Source organism: Scyliorhinus torazame, chromosome 2 (genome assembly GCF_047496885.1).
Source record: "Scyliorhinus torazame isolate Kashiwa2021f chromosome 2, sScyTor2.1, whole genome shotgun sequence".
Taxonomy (NCBI): Eukaryota; Metazoa; Chordata; class Chondrichthyes; order Carcharhiniformes; family Scyliorhinidae; genus Scyliorhinus; species Scyliorhinus torazame.
This window is the reverse complement of record NC_092708.1, coordinates 331315633-331341988: the sequence shown is the minus strand read 5'-3', so window position 1 is coordinate 331341988 and position 26356 is coordinate 331315633. Positions and strand designations below refer to the sequence as shown.

The following is a 26356-nucleotide window of genomic DNA, read 5'->3' as shown; positions in this document are numbered from 1 at the left end:
GAGCCAACGCGGAGGAAAGGAGGGCGAGGGGGGCAGAGAAGCTGGCCTGCCGACTGGTGGGCCCCGATCACGGGCCAGGCCACTACAGAGGCCCCCCTGGGGTTGGACCCACAGGCCGCCCCGGCCCGTTCAACGCCGAGGTCCCGCCGGCCCACAGGATGTTAGAACGGCGCCGGTTGGACTCGGCTTTTTGATGACGGCCGCTCGGCCCATCCAGGCCGTAGAGTCGCATACCCCGACTGGCGCCGCGCCGGCCCCAATGGCGCCGATTCTCCGTTCTGCGGAGAATCGCGTCCCGGCATCGGGGCGGCGTGGCGTGATTCACGCAGCCCGCCGGCGATTCTCCGACCTGGCGGGGGGTCGGAGAATCCGCCCATTATCTGAGAACCTCTGCCAGAATCCCCTCCGCTTTGGACACACCCAAAACATGTGGACGTGATTCGTGGGCCCCCCCCCACACCTATCTTCCACCCCCGCAAAGAACTGGCTCCTATTCACCACCATCATGCGAGCCCTGTGCACCACCTTAAACTGGATGAGGCTTAACCTCGCACATGACGAAGACGCATTCACCCTCCTCAAGGCCTCTACCCACGTCCCGGCCTGCACCTCCCCTCCCAGTTCCTCCTCCCATTTGCGCTTAATCTCCTCCACCAGGGCGCCCTCCCTCTCCATCAACTCTTTGTAGATATCCTGCACCCTCCTCTCCCTATATCATCCGACGGCAACTTTTCCTGCAACACCAGAGGCGGCAGCCTCAGGAAGGATGGCACCTCCTCACAAATTTCTCTCACGCAGGTACCTAACGCTGTTTGCTGTGCATACAGTTGATCGTTTTTGCTCCTTATCTAATCTAAATGTCCAAGAATTATAGCATAAACCTAACAGCAAATATGAAACAAAGCATTATTATTTGTCAGCTTCACTTTAAATTCACAGAAACCTTTCCTGACTTTACTCCTTGCTTGTTTTTTTTTGAGTAGATTTAATTATTATAGCCGAATGACTCATTCCCAACAAAGTAGGCTCAGTTGGACCAATGCTTTTGAGTGATCAGTTTTGCCACAGAAGTGTGATAAATAAGGCTCTTCCGTAAAGAAAGCTACTTCAAACCACGATCTTTTATGTAAATTATGTGCTGTTTAGTTGAGTCAGATGATATTACAGTTCCTGAGAACATTATGACCGCCCATCTCAATTGATTGTCACTTAGCCATTGACCACTCTTGCCCAATATGGTACAAGGATAGAAACTTTATTGGGATTTAACTGTACTTGTGCAGCTTATCAGAGCCATCTCTGGGTCCTCATGAAATTGGTCTCCTTTTTAAACTGCTCCTACATAGAAGGGTCCTCATGAAATTGGTCTCCTTTTTAAACTGCTCCTACATAGAACACAAAATTGAGCAGTTTTATCGATTGTAATTGATTTAATGACTGGAATAGGGCATTTTTCAAGGACATGAAGAAGGAAGAATTGCCAGACAATGAACCATTCTGCTGCGGACCTTTTTAGTTTTGGTTGACTTTTGTTCTCTGCTGGTCTTTGCTCTCTTCAGTTACATTAGTGCAACAGAACAGAATGCACCTATCTGACATCAATTGCCTGCTTTTCTTGTGTACCAAGGGCAGATCGATTGACTAGTTACTTTGTTGAGCTCAAATTGACGAATTAATTCAAACTGAAGTTGAAGTAAAAAGGATAGATTGAGGGTAAATATTGCCTGTGTACCTGGGAATCTGGGCATATAGTCATGATCAACCCCGAGTGGGAACATTTGGTAGAATCTCTGACTTGGAGACATGGCCAGTTTTCTTTGCGGCCGGAAACTGTTTATGGTGAAGGAACTTTTAAAACTAGCATCAAAGGCCATTAAAACAGCAGCATGAAGTATTTATGGACACAATTCGAAATGTAAAATTCAATGATCTTTTGTGCTATTTAATTTTACCCGTACCAGATTCAGCTGTTATCTGGGCAGAAGTATTGTAGAAAATCCATGTTGGGGTGTATAGGTGATGGGGAGGAGAATAATTGAAGAAAAAGGCACCATTCACTAAAGTTTTAGCAATACTCTTTCAAAGATTATTTTCTCCTCAACATACCAGTTTTCTCACCCTTTTCCTCTTTGGACTTTCATCTACACAAATGTATGATTGTCCTTTTTTGTACTAGTTATGTAACTGTTATGGTATACTTTATTCAAGATTATTCTTTTACTGAATATCACAGCTTTCAACATGATTTATGAACTGAGGATCTCCATTTTGTTTCAATGACAAATCATTTTAATCTATTAAAATAGCTTAACTGGAAACTTAAAATTGTTTTTCTACACACTGTTAATAGGTTGCAGACATGAAGATGGCACACAAAGTGACTCAGAGGATCAAGTTGCATCTAAGCAGCAAGAAAAAGCAGACTCTACTCTGGATTCAGACCCAGGGCAATTTGAGATTTACAGTAACGAAACCTCCAAACTATGTCAGCTCCAGCATGACCCACATGATATGCCCATGGGTCAACAAGCTTTTGTTATTGAATTCTTTGATGATAATCCTCGTAAACGTAGAGCACATTCTTTCACTCAAAATGCAAATGCCATGCAAACTGATTCTTACGTTGCTCTTAAAGCTAAACTAGAAAAGCGTAAAGGGACTTCAGCGTGTGAAAAAGGTACAGTGCAGCAGGCCCAATCTTTGGTGCAAGTGAACAAGTCTACTATTAGTTCACCAGCTCCCCAAAGGGCCAATTCACTAAAGAGAGAAAAGACTGAAGAGCGATTAAGCACCTCTGCTACTCCAAGCTCCAAAGGTTTACTTCGAAGTTTTGGCAGTGTGGGACGAAAGAGTAAGCTCAGCCAGGAGTTTGCCGCTGAACTGTTGAAAGAAACTACAAGAAGTATTACTGACAGAGAAAAATCTCCAGGCACTTTGCCTGTGACTATTGCACGCATGTCTCCAGGCACTGTGCCTGTGACTATTGCACGCATGTCTCCAGGCACTGTGCCTGTGACTATTGCACACGTGACAGTGGCACCCGCAGCATCAGAGGCACCACTACCACCAGTATCGTTGCCAACAACTTCAATAAAACCAATAAAACCAATCAACAAACCGGGTGACCCAGCAAAGCCAACCTTCAAACCGGGTGACCAAGACAGTCTGAGTGATACAGGTACATACACCATTGAAACAGATGCACAGGACAAAGAGGTTGAAGAAGCTCGTAAAATGATAGACCAGGTAAGCAAAGTAAATGCATGTAAATATATTTCTTCAAGGAAATGTGTGATTCACTGAAGTGTTCCATAGCAAAATAGGTTATTGTATCCTTCCACGATGTAACATTTTTGTTTCTGGTTATCATGCTTTGGAATTGTTAGTGAAAGCATTTGGATATGAGCATTTGTAACACACTGTCTTCCGTCGATAGATGCTGTTGCACTTCGATGAGATAACCAATGAGGAAAGCTGCCCTGATCTACTTTTTGGGCTCACTTGAGAAATTTCACCATTTGTGTTGTACATCATACCCACTTAGGAAATGGATTGAAACTGTCACAAGCTCATGGGGACTGTTAGCACTTGCAGACATTTTAATTTTGTTTGCTCACTGAAAGTGAATAATAGTGGAAATGTCTGAATTACCAATTTACCTTACAGTTCCTGGTGGGCTGCATTCTTCAACAGCTGTGGTCCTTGTAGTAATGATGTTCCCATAATGGTGCTGAGTCAGGAAAGCAGTTCCCATAATGGGGTTGAGTAGGGAAAGCAGAGTTTTCTTCTCAGCAATAAGAAAGAAACGGTAATATTTATTCAAGTCGGGCTGGTGTACCAGTTAGGTAACAAATGATGATCCTACTAACTCTGTGACTTCATATAGCAAAGTTAAACTCTGTCTGTACCGTTTTGTTCACCAAGAAATTGAATTTGTTCTTGTTTTCAGTCCTGGAGCGCACACCCGATTTTAAAATGTTGACTTCATAATACCCCACCCAAAAGGCTGTACATAAAAGAAAAATAATAAGATGAATTTGCTGTGTGATCATTTAGCAGGGCAGTGTAAGCAAAGTGCTGATTCATAACAAAGGAGGAAAGTTGGCAAGATTTCTATTTCTGGTCATGTTTCACTGTCTAGTAGAAATAAAATGGCAGTCGTTGGAGGATATTATGGAATTGCTGTCTCTCCATTCGCAAATCTTTGTTTACGGTTCCCAATTTTTAAAGAGTTGTCAAGTCCCCCCTCCACCACAAGTTAGAGAAGTTGGAAGTTGACTGTGCTTGCAAATTTATAGCAGTCCAATTAAATCTATAATTAAGAGAGCATAATTACTGTACAGCATAATGAAATTGGATTCCATGTTTACAATAACAGTATACTAAACCTCCACTCATGGCTGTATACATAACTAGCACCACGATGCTGTAGGTCAGTTGAAACAACTTGTCCGAATACCTGCTGTCTTGTCAGTGCTGAGTAATGCTGTTGATTTATATCCTGAAGGGAACAAGCTGAGAAAGTTGGTTCAAAAGCAGTTGCAGCATCTTATCAAGACTTCAGATCTGCTGTATGCGTACAGTGATGAAGCAAAGCCTGAGGCAATGATAACCGTACAAGCCAACATTTGAGGAAATATTCTTCTGCAGATTTGTTTTGTTGAAGGCAGAAAGCTAAATATAGCTGGCCACGTCATGCAAACCTTTTCGATCTGAAATGAAAGTCGCCAGAGTCACAGAGGACCATAGGCTGCTCTCCCCTTTTGAGAGAGAGCAAGAACTGACAGGTGGTGATTTAACCCGATGTCACCACACCTCGGGTGAGGGACAGGGGCACTCAGCCGGTACGAGAATTGAACCTACCCTGTAGCCGTCGCTCTGCATCACGACCCAACTGTCCAGCCAACTGAGCTAACCGACCTCCCAATCTATGGAGGAATGGTGCATGCATGTCAGCAAATTTATTGGTAGATTGCTGTTGAGCAGGATTGTTGAGGATAATGATTGCGAAGTAAAGCAGCTAGGTATGGTATGCTGTTTCTCTCTCCACAGATGGATCCATATGGGATTAGAATAGTTATGGTTGTTTTTGACAGGCGCAGACGCGATGGGCCAAAGAGTTTTTTCTGTGCTCTAGGGTTCGATCGCTCTATAAATCTAGATGCTGCCAGACCCGAGTTTATCCAGCGTTTTCCAGTTTTTAGTTCTGATTTCCTGCATCCACAGTAATTTCGCATCTATCTTGGTAACAAAAAAATTGTTTGAAATGTCATGAAAAATTTAGCCACGGAAATGGTAAAGGGTTCTGAGACATTTTAAATTGAGACATGTAACTGCTGACTCTGAAATAACCTGTTTGTGAGAATGGATGAATTATTTTATCATTCCAATCCCAAGGTGTTGCTCTGACCAGTAGCTTGAATAAGTATTTCAATTTAAACTTTTGTTAAAAGTAAAAGATGTGGGCGGCTTACTAATTCATATTTATTTATTAATTTTAACCAGGTATTTGGTGTTTTTGAATCACCGGACTTTTCTCGGATTAACACTGAAATTTATAGACCTGTGATAAACGATGAAAGTTCACCTGCGCTAAGGAATGAACATAGTGTGTTTAACAAGAGTACTAGTGCTTTTTACCAGCAAACACCTTCATTACAGGCGTATCACACAACCATTAGTGGCTCAGATACAGTGGCACAGGTAATGGATAATAAAATTACTAATACTTAGCTTTTTGATATCTAACCATTATACTGATGGTTATTATGTAACAATTGGACAGGGCAACATCAAAGATTTCAGAACCAATGCTCTATCCATCTATAACAAAGTAAATATTTAATATATAACATTTGCCGTGTTTACAGGAAAATCGTATCATGCTGTTATCATAAAAAGGAGTTATGCTTGGACTTTGGGTTCTCTGGACAACGTTTATCCCTCAGTTATGACCATCAAAATACATTTATCACATTTACTGTTTTTGGGATCCTTTGTGCTAATTCAATTTCTGTTTGCTTATGAAACAACAACAGCCTACATTCATGTTGACCTTTAGTGTCCGGCAACATCTCCGCACGTTAAAAGAGTACAATTAACAAGAAAAAGAAAGCTTTGTGAAAGAGGTGGATTTTGAGAATTTTCCAGGAGGAGGGGCAAAGGGGTTTAGAGATGGAATTCCAGAAATGGGATCTGCACAACCTCGAGTACTGGGATGAACCCAAGGGGGCAATACACGGCTTGGAGCCAGTTGTGTAGAGTGCTCTGGGAGAACAGAAAATAACGCAAATCAGTGAAGCGGACTGATGGGTGAGCATGGGTTGGTTATGGGATTGTACTTGGAGGATTTTGGGGTGATTTGATGTAAGTGAAGCGTAGATGAAGGGAGCTTTGGAATAATCATGTCTAGAGAAGAAAAAAGGCATGGATGGAGGCTTCAGCATGAGGTAGGATGAGGTAAAGTTGCAAGTGATGATGTTACAGAGATGGATATCTTTGTGATGGAGAAGATGTGGAACTTCAGTGGCTGCTGCCTTACAACATACTGACATTGCAGACAGTCTGGTTCACAGCAGTGAATATGCTTCTCATGTAATTAGATTGCTGTAAAACAAAATAAAGTTATTTCCTTTCCATCAATCAATGGCCCCGCTCTCACCTTTCAGTACCTGCACCCCCCCCCATCATGAGGCCACACGCCCCCCTCCCTGTTACAAAGCTGCACCCCCCATTTTCCCTACGCTCATTCAATTTCAATCTTTCCCTCTTTCTTTATCATGTGGTGAAGTTTAATTTCCTACATTTTTTATATTGCACTTGTCTTTTAGTACACCCACTTCAGATCTTTTTGCATCCACAAGGTAGCTGGCACCAAACTAAGTAGTCACCCACCTCATGTTTTCATGCCTTTAGTGGAATGCCATTTGTTCTTGTCACATTTCCCCCCCTTTCCCTAACTAGTGCCATTACTTTACTTAAAGTTGTGATCTGCCCACTCTCCGGCTACATCATGCTACCTCCAAAGCACTGAACACTACTACTTGCTCCCCTTTGTTTCAGAACACAAACTCTCCATTCGCACTGACAGCTACTCATTGACTCCCATTTGTCTGGAATGTTTGGTCATTTTCTGTGCTCAGTCCTCTTGTTCATGCCAATTAACCTCCAGCAAAACCTCCTGTTGTCAGTAACATGGAAAAGTGTCGGCCATGCAAATTTCTCGTGCACCTCTCTCGTTATTGCCAGTCAGTTCTGAAAAGCTGTAAAGTTAGGCTTTAAATTTTAAGTGCATTAGGATCCAAAGGCATATTTTGGCAGTTTTGTGTCAATTTTGATATTTTCTGTATGTAATTTAAAGAGATTCTTCACTTACATTGTATTTCTTGTATTTTTAAAAATGTTTTAATGTTTCTTTGTGGCATCTATATCATTGATATATATTAAAAGGCTTTACAATTGTATTAAAAATTTGTGCATTAATTATCTGCAGCTTTAAAGTTTAATTTTCATGCATAGAGGACTGTAAGCAGGAATATGGCTTCATACTTTCAAACATGTGTTTGACAGTACAGAATCTGAGTTTTGCTGTAAAAATAAATTTTTTGAAGATTTTCATCTTGCACTTAATCACAAGAATACCAGTGTCAGTAGAGATATGACCTTTATCCTGTTATGAAAAGAGTTCTGATTGGTTGGCAAGTGGACTCTTGATTGGTTGAGGTGTTGCCATGGAGAATGCACCAGTTAATGGTGAATTGACAGTTAACTGCCAAGCATTGTTTGAAAATTTAAACCAGGCAGCTTGACTCCAGTCAAGATGTTGCCTTGAGGAATGAACCCACAAATGGTCATCACTGTTCCTTTAGCTGAACCAGATGCAGTGTGTTTATATGTTCTTCCTAACCTCCTTCGCCTTGCATATTTCCGATATGTGGGTAACACAGTTGCTGTATTTAAATCACTGGCAGCATGTAATAATTTCCTTGCATGTCTTAATGGGCTCTATCCTGCACTCAGGTTCACCTTTGAAATGGAACAGTCAAGCAAATTCCTCTACTTGATGTACTGGTTGAGAAATCGGGCAGGGGGTTCTCTACCAGGGTCTAACACAAGCCTACCTTCACTGATCAATGCACATGTTGGGATTCTTAAAATTCAACAAGCTATAAGGTTGACCTTATCGGCAACCTTATAAATAGGATCCAAACTATTTTCTCACCATGCAAGTTTGATGCTGAAATAAGATGCATCAAAGGCATCCTGCGGGCTACCCTGATCAGATCAGTTAGCACTGTATATCTCACAGACTCTTGAACAGGCCTAAGCCCATCACTTTTGTCCCTGTAAAGTGCCCAGTCTACTTCATTACCCTGAAACGACGAGGTATCTCAAAAATTTGAGCAATGGGTGAAGCTAGTTTTTTCATGCTGCTACTATGCAGTAGCAGCAGGAGTGGTATTCTCCACGAACAGGATGCTGCCGTCAAGCCAAAAAGTCATTCTACCTATCACACAAATGAGCAATGTGGTGTATGAATAGGCCATAGATATAAAAGTCATTAGTCCCAAAGACTGGCGGATTGTATCAAAGAGCATGCCCCTTCAGCTTTTTGCAATGGGCAAGGTACAGACTGTACCCAACCAGCTTACGCTTACAAAACTCAAAACACAAAATACTTAAGTGTCCAACATTAGATGCTAATTTGCTAAGTAATCCTCAGTGTACTAAATATTATGCTGATAGCCAATCTAAGATGTCCAGTTGGACTGGCAGTGTGGTACATTTGCATGTACTGCAGGCTACATGTAATAATACACATCCATAGTTTTTACAGCTAGAAAGAACGTACACAAATTGCACCTGTTTCAGCTAAATTAAATAAGTGATGGTCATTTGCTGGTTCATTCCTCGGGGGAATGCCTTGACCAGTCAGAGTCAAGCTGCTTGGTTTAAATTTTCCAACAATGCTTCGCAGTTAACTGTCAGTCACCATTAACTGGTGAATTCTCCATAGCAATGCCTCTACCAATTGGAGTCCATGTAACAGCCAATCACACTCTCTTCGCATAGTGTGAAGTTGTTGTTTGCCTTGACATTCATGTTCTTGCAATTGTCCTGATGAATTCAAGGCAAAAAGCTTTTTTCAGCGATACTCCAGTTTCATACTTTCCAGGAGTTGCAATTGACAATCTGATTTCTACTTGTTTTGCATTTTGTTTTTTTCGCATTAACAGTCTTGCCAAAAGCAAGATCACCATGAATTTTGGTGATACTTGCTAGTTACTCCAGATCAATAAATTCAGAGTCCAACATGGATGAGAAGTCTTTTTGTTACACTTAATGTATTTGTACAAAACTTTGTATGTTTTTTTTAATCTCTTCCCTGGTGCAAACATCCAGATTCGTCCAGTGGGTCCTATATCTCATGGAACACAAAAATGGGTCTCTAGATGGGCAAGTCTTGCTGATGGCTATAATGGTGCTGGGCCAGTTGGTGGATTGCATGACCTTCAACAAGGGAGTGAGTATTAAATTCAGTGGTGCCTTTGATAGAATTATAATGTAAAGGATTGCTTTGTTCTTCTGACAGTTCACCATTTTTACTTTCTTGTTTCTTTAAAAGCCGGAGCTATGATTGATATTGGAAATTATGTTAAGAGCGTAGAAACTCTAGATTCAGATGCAGCATCAACGACAAGCCAATCATCGCGAAAACGTCGCACCCTTCCACAATTGCCAGCAAGTGAAAAGCTTGATGGTCCAAAATCAAAAGATTTTCTTCAGCGTTCTTTCCCCAGCACCGAATCAAAAATGAAGTTTGAATTAGAGTTGCATCCTTTTCCACAGAACCATGAAAAATTGTATATATGTGAAGACAGAGACTTGGAGCGTGACAGTTTGAGTGACAAGTCTGATGATTCACCACATGTTGTAAAAGGGAAGGGTAAAAAATGTAGAATTTCAAAGGCCACCCGAAGATTACATCAAGAGCAGACGTGGAATGATCATGACGGATCTGAGATTCGGCAATGGGCAGCAGATACAAGTACACAAAATACTACCAAGGAGAAGCTAGTTCGGAGTAGCACTATATGCTCCCCAGAATATGATCTGAAATCTACCCCCTATAGCACTACTAAAGAAAGAAAAGAGTTGGAAAGCCCTTCAAAACAAGCTTTGCTAACTAAAGTAATCCCGGTAAATTTTGAGAGAAAGCCAAAAGAACAAGAGTTTGACTCAAAATCTGCAAATGTCATGTCCTCCACAAGATGGCCACCTGTCCCAGATACGATTCAATCTGTTACAGGAAGCACAGATGCAATCTACTCCATGAGTAAAATGAGTCAGGTAGCTAATCGGAGTCCCTCACAAGAAAGAAAGAAGACTTTTACAAAAGATTCTCACACACCTGTTATCAGGCGAGAAAGTTTTACTAAAGACAGACCAAGTATCGACAATGCAAGCAATAAGGTTCCTAATATTTCAAGCCAGCCACCTTTTAAAGATCATGCAAGAGGATCCTACAGTAGGGATTGCACTGAAGATACACACCTCATTCTTAAAGATACTGAAGCTGCAATGGTAGCCTTAGCAGCCAAACTCCAATCTCAAGATTATCATTTTGGTCAACAAGAAAGTAATTCCTACACCCAAGGAGATTCCTTCTCTGGAGAATCAGATAATGACACAACCAGTTCTGTCAGCTTGAAAAGTAAAAATGCAACAAGATCTGCACAGAGACAGAACAGCATTAACGGTGCACACAAAGGGAAAGCAACTCCATCAGTTCAAGACCATCCTCAGACAGCCAATGCTCGGGAAAGGCTGACAGAGAAGCGCAAAGCCCAGCTTTCAGATACGACCAGCAAACCAGATTACAACAAGCGCTTTCAGCTGAAACGCAGTACAGGTTCTCGTGGCTCCACAGACTTTACAGATGATGAGAGATCCTCCAGCCTTCCATATTTACCCATCACTGATGTAGGCTCCTCTGATCAAGAGCACTCTCAGACCAGTAAATCTCTGTTACGTAAAAGGGTTTCTGGCTCTACGCGTGCAAAAGAGGATTCGAGCAAGGCAGCAAAATCTTCTGTACAAACAACACTGACCCGTTCAAACAGCCTTTCAACACCTAGGCCAACCAGAGCATCTCTGCTGCGCCGAGCTCGCCTTGGAGATGCATCAGATAATGAAAGCGCTGATGTGGACAAGGCTTCTTTGGCTTCAGAACTCTCCACAACAAGTTCAACTTCTTTGAAGCAGCCAACAGATAAGAAGTTATCACGACTTGACCTGCTAGCCTTGCCACGGAAACGAGCAGGGTCACTCACTGTGAACAGTGACACAGAAACCTCAGTGATAAGAAGCAGTTTTAGTGTTAGAAGTATTGATGCAAGTACTACCAGTCGAAAGTCATCTAGTATTGATGCTAAAGCTACATCTAGAAAAAGTACTGGAGGTTCGGTGAAGCAGACATCACGAGTCCGTACTAGTGCTGCAAAATCATCTTCTAGTGAGTATACATCAAAAGTACATCAGTATTATGGCAAACCATTTCAAAAGTGAGCACATAAAAAAAGTGTTAATTGTTAAAGAAGTTTGATAATGAAAATTTAAGTTTAGAACATTTAATGCACAAGCTTGGGAAAAAAAAATGTTTTCCTTAGTGCGCCGACAATGTCCATTGGTAGTGACTCCACTCTAGCTCTGAGCCTATTTCTTCTGTTCCCATTTTATTTTTTTATTTTTCCCAGTCCCTCTTGGCTGTTTTCTCCTTACTCCAGCCCTCCCTGTCATCCAGTGACTTTGTGCCCCCCCCACCTTCCGCTACTTTGTCCTAACCTGTCATTGCTTCTTTGCCGTCTATTCTTCTGTCAGATTCGAGTATCTTTTACAGTACGTCCACGGCTTCTCTTTGCCTCTTTCAACATTCTTCAAAGGACTTGCCAAGGTATTGGCCACTGCTTAACTCTTCCACACTCCTCTCTCGTTGACATTTAACCTTTCCAAGGTAATCTCCTTCCAGTTGTGCTCGCTCACACCATTCCCTTGGCTGTGCCAGCAATTTACAACCATTGCCCCTCTCCACATTTTTCACCACACGTTCATCCGTTCATGAACAAGGCCACTGCTTTCCACAATGTAATTATGGATGATTATATCAATGCATGGAGATAGCCTTCGACCTGCTAAAGCCTCACTGCCTGACTGTAATTTCAACCACATACTCGCTCAATTTGACCCAGTGGCCCTTATCACCAAATCAGAGACAAACAACCGACACCTATGAATATCCAAGTGCTAGTGCGCTCCCCTCTAAATCAGAAAATTGAGAGTTCCGGTTCCACTCCAGAGTTTTGAGCACAGAGTATAAGCTTGCAGTCCAGTTTAGTACTGCCTGAGTGCTACAGAGCTGGAGGTGCTGGCTTTTAGATTAAACGTTAAACCAAGGTCACTTCTGCTTCCTCTGGCAGTAAAGATCCCAATGCACCATTTCAAAGAGCAGAGATATTCTCTGAATATTTATCCCACTATCAACTTCACTAAAACAATTTCACTCCTTTCTAAAAATCCTTTTAATCTGCTCCAGTGATTGATCTTACCCTGGCCACTGGCCACCCTCCCCACCCCCGATCACCAGATCCATTAGCAGAACATGTGAACCTTAAAAGCCCTCCATGAAAATTTTACGGACAGTTTCTCTGGTGGAGCCTTGCAATGTAGCCCAGTGCGGGTCCACAGCACCTTTGGAGCTTCCTGCGTACTGCCATATATCTGGGGTGTGTGTGATATAGAAAGGATGTGACAAGGAGGAAGTAGCTCAAGACCGCCGGGATCAAAGAACAGGGCACCCAATTTAATTGTGCTTTCAATGAATGAATCAAGCAAAAGGCACTTGCCACCTGTCTGTTCATTCTAAATACCCTCAGAGAGACCCTCGCAATCAAAGACTCCTGTCAACTTTTTGCATAAAACAGCAATCCATTATTCCCCTCCATTGGGAAATACTCAGGGAGTCCGGTAATAATAGCTTCATTGAGAATTTGGAGGCAGTTTCGCCAACACTTCGGGTTGGGGGCAGGGTCAAGGGGAATGCCGATTCGGGGGAACCACAGATTTGAGCCAGGGAGGTTGGATGGAAATTTTTGGAAATGGGAGGAGAAGGGGATTAAGACACTAAAAGATTTGTTTCTTAGGGGTCGGTTTGTAGGATTGAAGGAGCTGGAAGCGAAGTATGGGCAGGAGCAGGGGGAAATGTTTAGATACATGCAGGTTCAAGATTTTGCTACAAAGGAGATACAAAGCTTCCCGGTGGAGCCGGCCTCCACATTGCTGGAGGAGGTGCTGACGGCAGGGGGACTGGAGAAGAGGGTAGTGTCAGCGGTTCACGGAGCTATTTTGGAAGAGGAGAAGGCGCCACTGGAAGTGATCAAAGCAAAGTGGGAGGAAGAGTTGGGAGAGGATATGGAGGAAGGATTCTGCTGTGAGTTGCTCCGGAGAGTGAATGCCTCCACCTCGTGCGCGAGGTTGGGGCTGATACAGCTGAAGGTGGTATACAGAGCACACCTCACTAGGGTGAGGATGAGCCGATTCTTTGAAGGAATAGAAGATGTGTGTGAACGTTGCGGCGTGGGGGGCCCGCTAATCACGTTCATATGTTTTGGGCCTGTCCAAAGCTAGAGGATTACTGGAAGGAGGTTTCTAAAGTGGTGCACGTGAAACTGTACCCGGGCCCCCGGGAGGCCATATTCGGGGTGTCGGACCAGCTCGGGTTGGAAACGGGTGCGGAGGCAGATGTTGTAGCCTTCGCCTTGTTGATCGCCCGAAGGCGGATCCTGATAGGTTGGAGAGCAACCTCTCCACCCTGTGCCCTGGCATGGTGGGGGGACCTGTTGGAATTCTTGACTCTTGAGAAGGTTAAGTTTGAACTGAGGGGAAGGATGGAGGGGTTCTACAATTCATGGGCATTATTCATTATGTACTTTCAAGAACTGGATAACATCGAACATTAGTTGGGGGGGGTGGGTGGGAGGGTTGGGGGCGGGGGAGGGGGGCTGTGTGTGTTAATGGCGACTATGGGTGACCCCTAATTCCTTTTTTTCATTTGTTTGTGTGAACATGCGGGCTAATGTTGGGGGTTTGGTGAGAGGATGGGATCGTTGTTATTGATATGGGGATTGACATATTTGTTACTGACTGTTGTTTATTGTTGGTGGGTGTAAATTTGGGAGAAAATGTGAAGGGAGGAGAATAAAAAAAATTTTTTTTTAAAATAAAAATTATTCCCCTCCATCGGCCAATTCACAAGCATACACAAAATTAACTTGTTACTCCATGTGATCAAGCAATATTTGCTTTCCATAACAATACCCACTCTATAACTACTTTTAGCTGCCCATTGTCAGTTAACTTGCCTGCTTGAGCTCTTCATCCATTATATCTATGGGATGTTTTATAGCTCAAATGAAGTTTAGTTGTGGGAAACTATGATGGTTAGAGGTCAGACGTGATTCTTGTCTGAGAATTAGCTTTCAGCAGTCTTCCTCCTGAAGTAGCACGAGTTATTTGGTTGATATCTGAAGGTTTTGTGTGTGTGCTTCAGAAGGCACCTTTTTTTCATAAATATTTGTATTCAAAACATTTTCAATTTATATGCAAAACACAGGAAACATTCATCTTTAGACACTTGCCATAATATTTTTAAAAACTCCGTCCACTTTAATACCCCATGTCCCCCACTTTATACTTATAATATAAAACAACGATAACCCCAAGCACAACACTCAACCCCCCACCCCCACCCCCTGACGTCTACCATTTCACCTCAAGAAGAACCCCACCTCTGACCTAATGGCAAATTATACCTTTTCCAACTGTAAGAATTCCACCAAGTCACTCACCCACCCTGCTGCCTTAATAAAGCAAGCTTAATGCTATTCTCCAGAAAAGCAGTGACACGTCTTAACCATTCCTTGGAATGCACTACTGTAGGGTACGGGTTCACTACTGGTTGATAGCTTTGCAAATTACATATTTCTACTCCAATCTTGGGACGTTCTCATCAAGTGTGGTGTTCAGAACAATGGTGCCTGAATGCTGGTTGTGATTGTGGATTGACACCTTGTCTTGCAGTCACTCTCCTTTAGAGATGCCTCTTCCTGCATTATTTGTCAGATCTTGGACTGGTAGAGATGGCGGTTCCTGCCACTTCCCTCCAGAAGCCTGAGCAACCCTATAATAAAGTTTCCTTCTGGTTATTCGCAATGAGGAGGAAATTGCAGGCTGTGGAGAGAGAATCTTATCCAAAGTGTCTTTATTTATCTCTGGCTGCCATTGTTCCTGACTACTTAGCGGTTGCAGTAAAGATGTGCAAAGACATGTTTACCTGTCGTGTTTCAGGATCGAGCATTAAAATTGTTGACATTGTGAACCAAATCAACTAAGTTAAACATGGTTTAAAAAATGAGGTTTGCTTTTTGGGATAAATGTCCAGCATGAAACCAGTACAAGGCATAGAGTATTACTTATTCAATTTTGATGAATATTACACTAAATCTTAATGCAGCTCTTTTGAAAAGCCCTCAAGAGTGTCTCCGTGAGTGTTAGTGGGTCAGGTAACAAGTTACTGTTCTTTAAAAGGAATGTTCTTAAATAATAGATGGCTGAAAGGTGACTAAATCCTGGAGTCAATTCAAGAGTACAGTTCCAAGAGACTTTTGGGAAGGTCGTCTTAATAAAGGTCTCAACTATACAAGATGCATCAAAAGGAAGAAAAAACAAACATATTTTGAATTCTGCAATAATTTTGCAATTTTTGAAGTCTTGTAATTGATAGAGCAGCATGAAAACTTCATAAATGTGCCCAGTAATTGGTTTGCAGTAGCCTTAAAATAGTTGGAAAAGGTCATTGTTAGCAATTGTCTTGTTAAAGAGTTAGCTTTTTATTTCACTCCTGATCTAACTATGGTACAATATAACAGAATTTGTTATACCTGGAATACTAACAAAAATCAGATTAATTGTGACCATGCCCATGTTAACCATTAACACTTATTTTGGTGGTGAGTTAATGGGATTCTCTTCCTAATAAATCTCACTTGTGGTTGTTAAATGAGCATGATGAAAGTTATGTTTTGCTTTTTCTTGCACTAGTGTTTTACCTCCTCTGGCTGTTTTATACCAAATTCCTACAAAACGGAGATTGGTCTTATGCTTCAGAAGCGAACCCACTTTGTTAAATCTGTCTTAAATGCAGCTCTACTTCTTGGCCGGCTTAAAATGCTAGACAGGTGCTTCATTGGTCCAGGCGCAGTTGTAGGAGAAAGCACAGTGGTTAGCACTGTTGCTTCACAACTCCAGGGTCCCATGTTCGATTCCTGGCTTGGGTCACTGTCTGCAGGTTAGGTGGATTAGCCATGTTAAATTGCCCTTAGTGTCCAAAAAAGGTTAGGTGGGGTTACTGGACTATGGGGACTGGGTGGAGGTGTGGGCTTAAGTAGGGGGCTCTTTCCAAGGGCTGGTGCTGACTCGATGGGCCAAATGGCATCCCTCTGCACTATAAATTCTATGAAATGTAGCCCTGTGTGCTACTGTATAAAGTACTGTTACTGGCCCACTCCATGACTAGTTAATATCAGTTGGTTCAAATTTCTTTTAAAGCATTGGGTGTAAAATTTTGTGCATGTTTTTCATGTAATTTTAAAGAGAATGCAAGAAGAGAGATTCTAAGGGGCAATGTCCATAACTGTAACAGGTACTCTAGATGTGGTCTAGCCAAAACTTTGGATAGATGTATCAAAAATCACTTCACCATTCTATTCTAACCTCTTAGTTATAATGGATAATGTTCCATTAGCTTTTTTGATTATTTTAGGATATGACTGTTACCTTTTAGTAACATGTGTTACTTTTCATCATGTAAGAAAAAATAGCCAGATCCATCTTTTTCCTGTTGCAGCAGAATACTGTTTCTAGTCAGGGTTTCAGGCTGCTTTCACAAGTCAAGGCATATCACATGTTCCTGAATGGGAAAATTCATTTTACATAATATTCAGAAAGAAGCACAAACACTTCTTATTTTATAGGAGGTCAGAGCTCGGCTCCAGAAACGTGTGCCGTGACCTCTGCTCCAAGGCTCTGAGCAATCTCCCTTTGTAGGAATCACATACTTTGTCTTAAACCTTGGGTTGTTCTACCTTTCATTGTTATTCCTGTGTTACCTTTCTCTTTTGTTTGAAACTAATTCTTTTACAAGACTCAAGATGGAGACAACAAACTTCAGATTACACTTCTACTTCTGAGGAGGAGTATAATTCAAATCACACCTCTCCTAAACACAACCGCTTACATGCTTCAACAGCCACACGCAGCAGTAGAGCCCAGACGTCCGGTTCAGGAAGAACGAGACAAAATGTGGATGATGATGAAGATCCCTATGAAAACTGGACTACGCACAGTGCAGAAATTGCAAGGTATTATAGAATTGTACTTCGTACCATACACTGTAACACTGGAAAAAAGCAGTAAAGCAGATTGTTTTGATTTCATACTAGATGTGTTTCTCTCACTCTCTTATTTTGTCTTGGTCATTATCACGCACCAGAGTCAAGACCGTAGGCTAGTGACCAGTTCTCAACTTGCTACTAACGTTGCTGTTGATTCAGCTGCTAAAAGATGTGCACAGTGCTTTGCTGTCTGATATCTTCTCCCTCTGAGGAAATGTCAAGCTCCTTGATCTATCCCCCTAGTAACAAATATCAGGAGCTCAACCTCCAGAATTGTAGATAAAAGTAGGAACATACAGAGTACTAATATAGCTCCATGTGCTTACAGCCCATAACTACTTCAAGGGCAAGGAAAGGCTAAGTTGTGTACTCATTGTTTAAAGCATTCCTTTTATAGAGGAAAATAATAAGGGACTTGCCTTTATTTTTTAACCAGTTCTGTTGCTGGCATGGAGACCCTTCAGTGAAGGCCTCTGTGACAAAGTCAGTTACAGAGGATGTCCTGGAACAGCTCTATTATAAATACCAAAGACTCTAATTATGATTATGTCTGATTACTTTGCCTATTCTGGTCAATAGAGTGGTTTCTTGGGGGTCTCCGAGCTCTTCTCATGCCTATTTGAAGTGGTGACCCTTGTTTCATTGGTATCACTCAGACATGGCAGTTCTTTTAATGTAAATTATTTAAATTAAGTTAATTATATTCTATGCAAAGGGAGTACTTTGAACAAAAAATATTCCTACCCTTGAAATATGTCTCCCATTAAGAGTCTGATCAGGAAAGCAGACCACACCTAAACTTTCCTTGTTTGGCCACTCATGCTTTAAATTTGGAATGGAGCACTGTCAGTCTCTACCTCGCGGTGTATTCTCACTTTTGTAAGCCCGTTGAGCCAAGTTGAAACTTGCTATGTAAATAGTTGCAGAACTCTGAAATGAAGCTCAGTCAAAGTGGTGGTTCCAATTCTTTTCCCTAATTAAGCTTGCTTTGAAACTGATGCATGCTTTCCTTGCAGAGGTTGGGAAACAACAGCAATCGGTGCAGTTTGAAATATATTTGTAAAAGGGGAAGGAATCATCTCTGTCATATAGCCCTCTGGTTTGTGACACCATTGGAGAATAAGCTTTGTTCTAATGTTTGGTTTTGGCCACTGGAGACTTTCCTATTGACCTCAGTTGGTGGACAGTGGTAAAGCATTATCGATCAAGGTGGTAAATACTGAAGATAAAAAGATACATATTTGACATTATTTATGCTCTCAGTAAGAATTCCGTGTATTCTGCTATAATTTTGAAAACTGAAACTCACCAGATATACAACAGATAATGTCTGTCCCGCAGCCAATTGTCACATATTTTCACCTCAACTCTTTGATTTTCCTGTCTTTTGGGATACCACTTGACCAGCCAAAGGGGCACAAAATACATTCAAATGAAATGAACTAGTCCTTATTAGTATTATGCTTATTTGGAGCGGTTGCATTAAGATGACCCCTAATATCTCATAAGCAGGTTTTGCAGATAACATGCAAGTTAAGATCAGACCTTCAGATGGAATATAAATCCTGGGGATCTTCTGATGGGAGATATCCACTAAAGTATAATAATTTTCAGTTAATCCATTGTCTGATACGATTTGCGGTTGAGCGTGCAGAGGCTCGCCCAATAGGAACCATTTGGCAGGAGTTTAAAACCCGCAGCCCAGACCCCGGTGTTCCTGACCCCGGGGTTCCTGATGGTCCCCGGGCTGAGATGCAAGCACTGTACACCGTGGCAGTGGTGGTTTTTGTTGTTCGAATAAACAAGAATTTTATATGAAGCCCGACCTTGACAGAGTTTTTACAAAAAGAAAGAGTTCCATTAATAAGATGGACTTTTATGAATTATGAAAATAATAATCAGTCATGTTGGTTTAGATTTTGTACTTGCAAAGCAAGTATACAGTGGCGCAAAAACAGTGAATGCTGGTAAATCTCAGCAGGTCTGGCAGCATCTGTGGAGAGAGAATTGAGCTAACATTTTGAGTCTGGATGACTCTTCGTCAAAGCTTTGATGAAGAGCCTCCAGTCTCAACATTAGCTCTGTTCTCTCTCCACAGTTGATGTTAGACCTGCTGGGATTTTCTAGCATGCTATTTTTCTTTCCGATTCCCATAGTTTGCTTTCATCCAAGGTATATAGTGATGTTCTTTTTCTCACAGTGATCTTGGAATCTAATTTCAGGGCTCATGCCAGTTATAACCTGATTTTTGAAATTAATATAGTGCATTGACGACAATCCAGTTTAATAAATGGCTACATGTTTATCACTATCATATTTAGCCACAGAAAAGTTTAATTAGCCACAATACAATGCCACCCGATCAGTATTGTTGACCGCTTTATGAATTGGAGGAAACGAGTAGTTCTAGTCGAGGAGCAGTTGAATTTCAAATGACTACAGTCTTGGCATTGTTTCAAAAGTCTAAGCCATTCTGTGCTGCATTTGGCTTAGGCCTGGCTGGATACTTTGTAACATGGTGACAAGACAAAAAAGCCTCCCTATTACCCGATTATCTCCTCCAGCTTTATAACACTCCTGGAACTCTTTGTTCCTGCCAATCTGGCTTCTTGTGTACTATTACTGCTTTTCACCCCTCTATTGGCATCCATGCATTCATTCTGCTTAGGTTCTGTGTTCAGAAATTCCCTCCCTAAATCTCTCTCTTACATTTATTACATATCCTTCAAAGAGCCTCCTGAAAACCCAGTCTCTCAGGTTTTGGTCAACCTTCCTCATACCTGGCTTAGTATCTATTTTTCCTTGCATTGAAGCATCTGTGCACTTATGACACTAGAAATGCCAACCGTTAGCTGCTTATGTCCAGTTTTTAAAAAATAACGCAGCAATACTAAATGATTTCATAGAATTTTTTTTACAGTGCAGAAGGAGGCCATTCAGCCCATCGAGTCTGCACCGGCTCTTGGAAAGAGCACCCTACCCAAGGTCAACACCTCCACCCTATCCCCATAACCCAGTAACCCCACCTAACACTAAGGGCAATTTTGGACACTGAGGGCAATTTTGGACACTGAGGGCAATTTATCATGGCCAATCCACCTAACCTGCACATCTTTGGACTGTGGGAGGAAACCGGAGCACCCAGAGGAAACCCACGCACACACGGGGAGGATGTGCAGACTCTGCACAGACAGTGACCCAAGCCGGAATCGAACCTGGGACCCTGGAGCTGTGAAGCAAGTGTGCTATCCACTTTGCTACCGTGCTGGGAGGGGGCAGAGAGAAACCAATGAGCATGATTTCAGCCTTCTGAGCTTGGGTTACATCTTGAGAAAGCGCTTTTGAAATATTTTGGAAACGTCCAGTCTATAAGTCTGTTATTGCTTTCATTTGGACCAACATTATGAGCAGTTCCACTATTTACTCAATCCAACTCCCTTATATCAGTGCCAGAGTTTTAAAATGACACAAAATTGATTTTGCTGCTGAAAGAATTAATCTGGATTTAGTAATGTAAACGCTAGGAGCCAGCTCTGGGAATTTGAACCCCCGGCGGAATCTGATTTGAACCAGTGCCTGGCTCAATCTGGTTTTGATCATTTACCTTGGGGTTGATCATTTTGACAGGTCATTAAAGTTTCATTGTGATTTCTGATTTCCATGTGCATTTTGGCCACTGCTCAGGACTTGAACCCATCACTCTATTTGCATTTCTGCTCCCTTTTTTCTTACCACGTTTTTCTCTTTACCCCACCAAGACCCCAGGGGTTCAAAGATCTTGAGACGGAAGACCCTCTTTGACCTTTGACTTTATTTGGGAAAATTCTGGAAGAATTATTGAATGGTGCATCCTTTTAAAGACACAGGAATCCAGGGTGATGAAATTGATTGGTAAAATAACACAGCACAATCCCTATAGACCTGATAAACCTTCCACAAATGCTAAACCAGGATTTGTGGGAGAGGGCAGAGAGAAACCAATGAGCATGATAAAAGAACACTGCCTGAATAGTAAGTCTGGTTTAAAAAGCATGTGAGACCACATCTAACAAATAGGGAAATGTGTGAAGGTGGTTTATTTACAAATGTGAGAAACAGAAGTGATTTGTAACTTGTGAATGAACTAACAGACAAGAGTACATGATGCAGCAGCATTGAAGAATGGGGCTTGCTCAGCTACTAGACAAACAGTGTGACATCAAATGGTTAATATGGCCTGAAGGGTAAGGAAACCTTTTTAAATGGTTAAGGCACTGATGCATTCTCCATAAAGAAACTGACTTTCAGATTAAAATGGAAAGCAGTAGAGAAATAATGCTCAATAAGAATTAGCTACAAGATGGATGCAGTGAAGAGCGATCTTGAGAATCTTCTAAGTCAATTGCAATTATACTCTTTCAAACGTATCTAAAAAAATAGTGAGTGTAATGGGAAAGGAAGTTGGCTACCTTGGGCTAGAAGATTACAAAAACGTTTTTTGGGCGAAGGTTTAATAAAACTGTAGGCAAGTTCAGAATTTTGAAACCATGTTCGGTGTACTGACTAACTGAATAAACAGTCTGTACCTGTGACTTTGGAGGGCTTTAGAATGCTCTCCCTGTGATTGCTGCATTAGAGCAGAGAGCTGTATCAGAGGAAGATGCTCTTCCAGATGTTTCTCTGGGGTAGTCCCTCCATACATGATGAATAAACTAGGGTAACCTGTCCCTCGATCTCCTGTGGTTAGTTGGAAGAAGTCCACCACAACCCTCCACCAAGACCCCCTCTCCATATTATCATCCTTTTACTTCTTAGCACTCAGGTGCTGTGTTCTCTCATTTTCCTACTCCAACCTTTAGCACTCCTTGGTCTTCCTGCTAGCTTGCTGCAGTCCCAGGCGTGACGCTGTCTTAAATAAACCTGTGCCCCCCCCCCTCTCGGCATCCTCTCAAGGGTTCACCGAGGCGCTATGATCAACAGCCCCAATTTTCCCATTCCACTCTCTCATCGACACCCCCACACAGGGCACCAGTCTCCTTTCTGTCCAACTCAACTCTCCCACTGCTGACCACGTTGGCCTTGCCAGTGGTTCTACTCCCTCTGCCCCACTCCACATGTCCCTTCAGAATATCTTTTCATTTGTGAACAAGGGCCTTCCCATCCATAAACCTGTTGTGGGAAATTGCATCAATATGCCTTAATGGAAACCTGACTGAATTGACCTTTCCTCTTAATGAAACCTCCCCATCTGGCTATATATTCCATCATTTCCTCCACCCTTATCACCAAAACTCTCACTGACCTGAGTTGTTGCTACTCAGGCACTTCCTCCTCCTTTGAGCATCCCATCTTGTTCTCAAGTACAATATCTCTCCGGGGTATCTTCGCTGTATTCCTCCCTCAGCCTCCACGTCAAATGTCTTCTCACTGCCCTCTTATCCTCGCTAACTCTCTCCCTCCATGTAAACTCTCAACTCTTATTCAGGGTCACTTCGTTGGCCTTGACATCTCACATGGTCTTGCTGGTCCCATTGTAACAATCGCACATATGGCCATCTCCAATTTCTTCCTTGTATCACTCACCACCCGCACGTAACCAGCCCCTCCCCCATTCCATGCCTCAACCTGACTTCCTTCAACACCCAATACCGGAAAAAGTTATTCCACCAATTCACCTACGCACTTTCAAAATCCCAAATGGTCTAGCCTTTGGTCCTCTGTTCACACAGGAATTTTGCACCTACTGGTTTGTTCAACTGCACTTTTATCTCCACCTTTGCCAAACCCCCAATAAAACCTTTTCATCTCTTTCAACCCTCATCCCAGCTCCTTTCCTAGTGAATGGGGGCTTACAAGGATATGGCAGACAATTGGTTCGGCCTTCCATTGCCAGATCTGGCTGGAGCATATAAAGCACAGTCGGAATCTGCTCTTTTCAGCTTAAACTGCTCAATATTCCAAGATCACCTGGAACACAAAGGTAACCCCTGGTTTATTTTCTCGACTGAAAACAGTCTTAAATCCTTCCGTTGCCTCCGTCCCCTCATCTCCAGCAATAAATGTGAGGAGTTCATGGATCTCTTTGTCACTAAAATTGAGACCTCAGCTGAACAGCTGCCTCTGCTACATACCTCCCTTGCAGCAGGCCAAACCTCTTCTAAAGTTCCCCTGCACCCCTAGCTCTGCACTCTCATCTTTCTCTTGTTTCTTTCCTATTAACTCTCATGCGCTCAAGCTCATCTTGTCCATGAGACCCACCGCCTGCCCCTTCAGCCCTATCCCCCAAAAACTGCTGACCATCCAACTTCCTCTTCTGGTCTCCATATTAGCTGATATTGTCAATGGTTCAGTCTCTTCAGGTATTGTCTCTCCTTTAAACCTGCTGTCATTACTTCTCTCCACAAAAAATCAACCCTTGACCCATCGTACTTGCAAACTACTATCTCCAAACTCTCTTTTCTTTCCTTAAATCATTGAATATAATATAATCTTTATTGTCACAAGTAGGCTTACATTAACACTACAATGAAATTACTGTGAAAAGCCCCTAGTCGCCACTTCCGGCGCCTGTTCAGGTACAAAGAGTGAGAATTTTTAAAAAATAATAATTTTTATTAAAGGTTTTCATAAAATATCAATAACAAAATGAGAAAGAAAAAAGAACCCAACAGGGTTAAGTACAAAACACAATCTTAAAAAAAAACAACCCCCCAAACCCCTCTCCCCCTGTACATAAATAATAAATTAACATTAACACCCCGACTTAACACAACAGGTGTATACACCCCCTCAGACCCTTCCAGTACAAAATCATAAACAAAAATAAAGTAAACCCCACCCCCCCCCCCCGAGCTGCTGCTGCCATTGACCAATGTCTATCGTTCTGCCAGAAAGTCTGAGAACGGTTGCCACCGCCTAAAGAACCCTTGTACCGACCCTCTCAAGGCGAATTTCACCCTCTCCAATTTAATAAACCCCGCCATATCGCTGATCCAGGATTCCACGCTTTGGAGCCTCGCATCTTTCCACTGAAGGAGAATCCTTCGCCGGGCTACCAGGGACGCAAAGGCCAGAATTCCGGCCTCTTTCGCCTCCTGCACTCCCGGCTCCTCTGCCACCCCAAATATTGCCAGCCCCCAGCCCGGTCTGACCCTGGATCCTACCACCCTCGACACCATCCTCGCTATGCCCTTCCAAAATTCCTCCAGCGCTGGGCATGCCCAGAACATATGGGTGTGATTTTCTGGGCTCCCTGAGCACCTAACACACCTGTCCTCACCCCCAAAGAACCGGCTCATCCTTGGCCCGGTCATGTGTGCCCTGTGCAGCACCTTAAACTGTATGAGGCTGAGCCTCGCGCATGAAGAGGAAGAATTCACCCTCCCTAGGGCATCTGCCCACGTCCCCTCTTCGATCTCCTCTCCCAACTCCTCCTCCCACTTACCTTTCAACTCCACCACCGAGGCCTCCTCCTCCTCCTGCATCACCTGGTATGTTTCCGAGATTTTCTCCACTCCCACTCACCCCCCCGAGAGCACCCTGTCCTGTACTGTGTGTGGCAGTAGCCGCGGGAATTCCACCACCTGCCGTCTAGCAAACGCCCTTACCTGTAAGTACCTCAAGGTGTTCCCCGGGGGGGAGCCCGTACTTCTCCTCCAGCTCACCCAAGCTCCCGAACTTCCCGTCCACAAACCGTTCCCTCAACTTTCGTATCCCTGCCCTGTGCCACCCCGAAAACCCTCTACCTGTTCTTCCTGGGGCGAACCGGTGATTCCCCTGTAATGGGGTCCACGCCGAGGCCCAACTTCCCCCCCTATGCCGCCTCCACTGCCCCCAAATTTTGAGGGCCGCCACCACAACCGGGCTCGTGGTATACCTCCTTGGAGGGAGCGGCAGCGGCGCCGTTGCCAGCGCCCCCAGACTCGTACCCATACAGGACGCGATCTCCACGCAGCCCCCTCCATCACCCACTTGCGCACCATTGTCGCATTGGCGGCCCAGTAGTACCCACAGAGGTTGGGCAGCGCCAGCCCCCCCTATCTCTACTCCGCTCCAGGAACACCCTTCTCACCCTCGGAGTCCCTCGCGCCCACACAAACCCCATTATACTGCTGTTAACCCGCCTGAAAAAAACCTTTGGGATAAACACGGGGAGGCACTGGAACAGGAACAAAAACTTTGGGAGCACCGTCATTTTGATTGACTGCACCCTACCCGCCAAGGACAGCGACAACGCGTCCCACCTCTTGATCTCCTCCTCCATTTGCTCCACCAGCCTTGTAAAGTTAAGCCTATGCAGGGCCCCCCAGCTCCTGGCCACCAGGACCCCCAAATATCTGAAGCTTCTCTCCGCCCTTTTTAGTGGGAGCTCGCCAATTCCCCTCTCCTGGTCCCCTAGCTGAACGACGAACAGCTCGCTCTTCCCCATATTGAGCTTGTACCCCGAAAAGTCCCCGAATTCCCTAAGGATCCTCATTACCTCTGGCATTCCTCCCACCGGGTCCGCCACATACAGCAGCAGGTCGTCCACATAAAGTGACACCCTATGCTCCTCCCCACCCCGCACCAACCCCCTCCAGTTCCTCGACTCTCTCAGTGCCATAGCCAGGGGTTCAATCGCCAGTGCGAAGAGCAGGGGGGACAGGGGACACCCCTGTCTCGTCCCTCAGTGCAACCGAAAGTACTTGGACCTCCTCCTATTTGTGGCCACACTCGACATCGGGACCTCATACAACAGCCTAACCCACCTGACAATCCCCTCCCCAAACCCAAACCTCTTCAGCACCTCCCACAGGTACCCCCACTCTACCCTATCGAAGGCTTTCTCAGCGTCCATCGCCACCACTATCTCCGCCTCCCCCTCCCTCGCC

At 43.4% G+C, this 26356-nt stretch overlaps 1 protein-coding gene across 8 annotated transcripts in view; it reads left to right on the top strand.

Moving 5' to 3' along the window:
- The window catches only part of cep170ba (centrosomal protein 170Ba), a 95180-nt gene that overhangs the window by 45452 nt on the left and 23372 nt on the right, over positions 1–26356 (top strand). For 7 of the 8 annotated variants that reach the window (XM_072489834.1, XM_072489838.1, XM_072489833.1 and 4 more), the window contains exons 9-13: positions 2351–3246; positions 5506–5703; positions 9403–9523; positions 9626–11515; positions 17258–17474. In XM_072489834.1, the coding sequence (XP_072345935.1) occupies positions 2351–3246; positions 5506–5703; positions 9403–9523; positions 9626–11515; positions 17258–17474 (3322 nt within the window). The remainder of the gene's footprint in view (positions 1–2350; positions 3247–5505; positions 5704–9402; positions 9524–9625; positions 11516–17257; positions 17475–26356) is intronic. The other variant, XM_072489835.1, reaches the window with a different exon arrangement.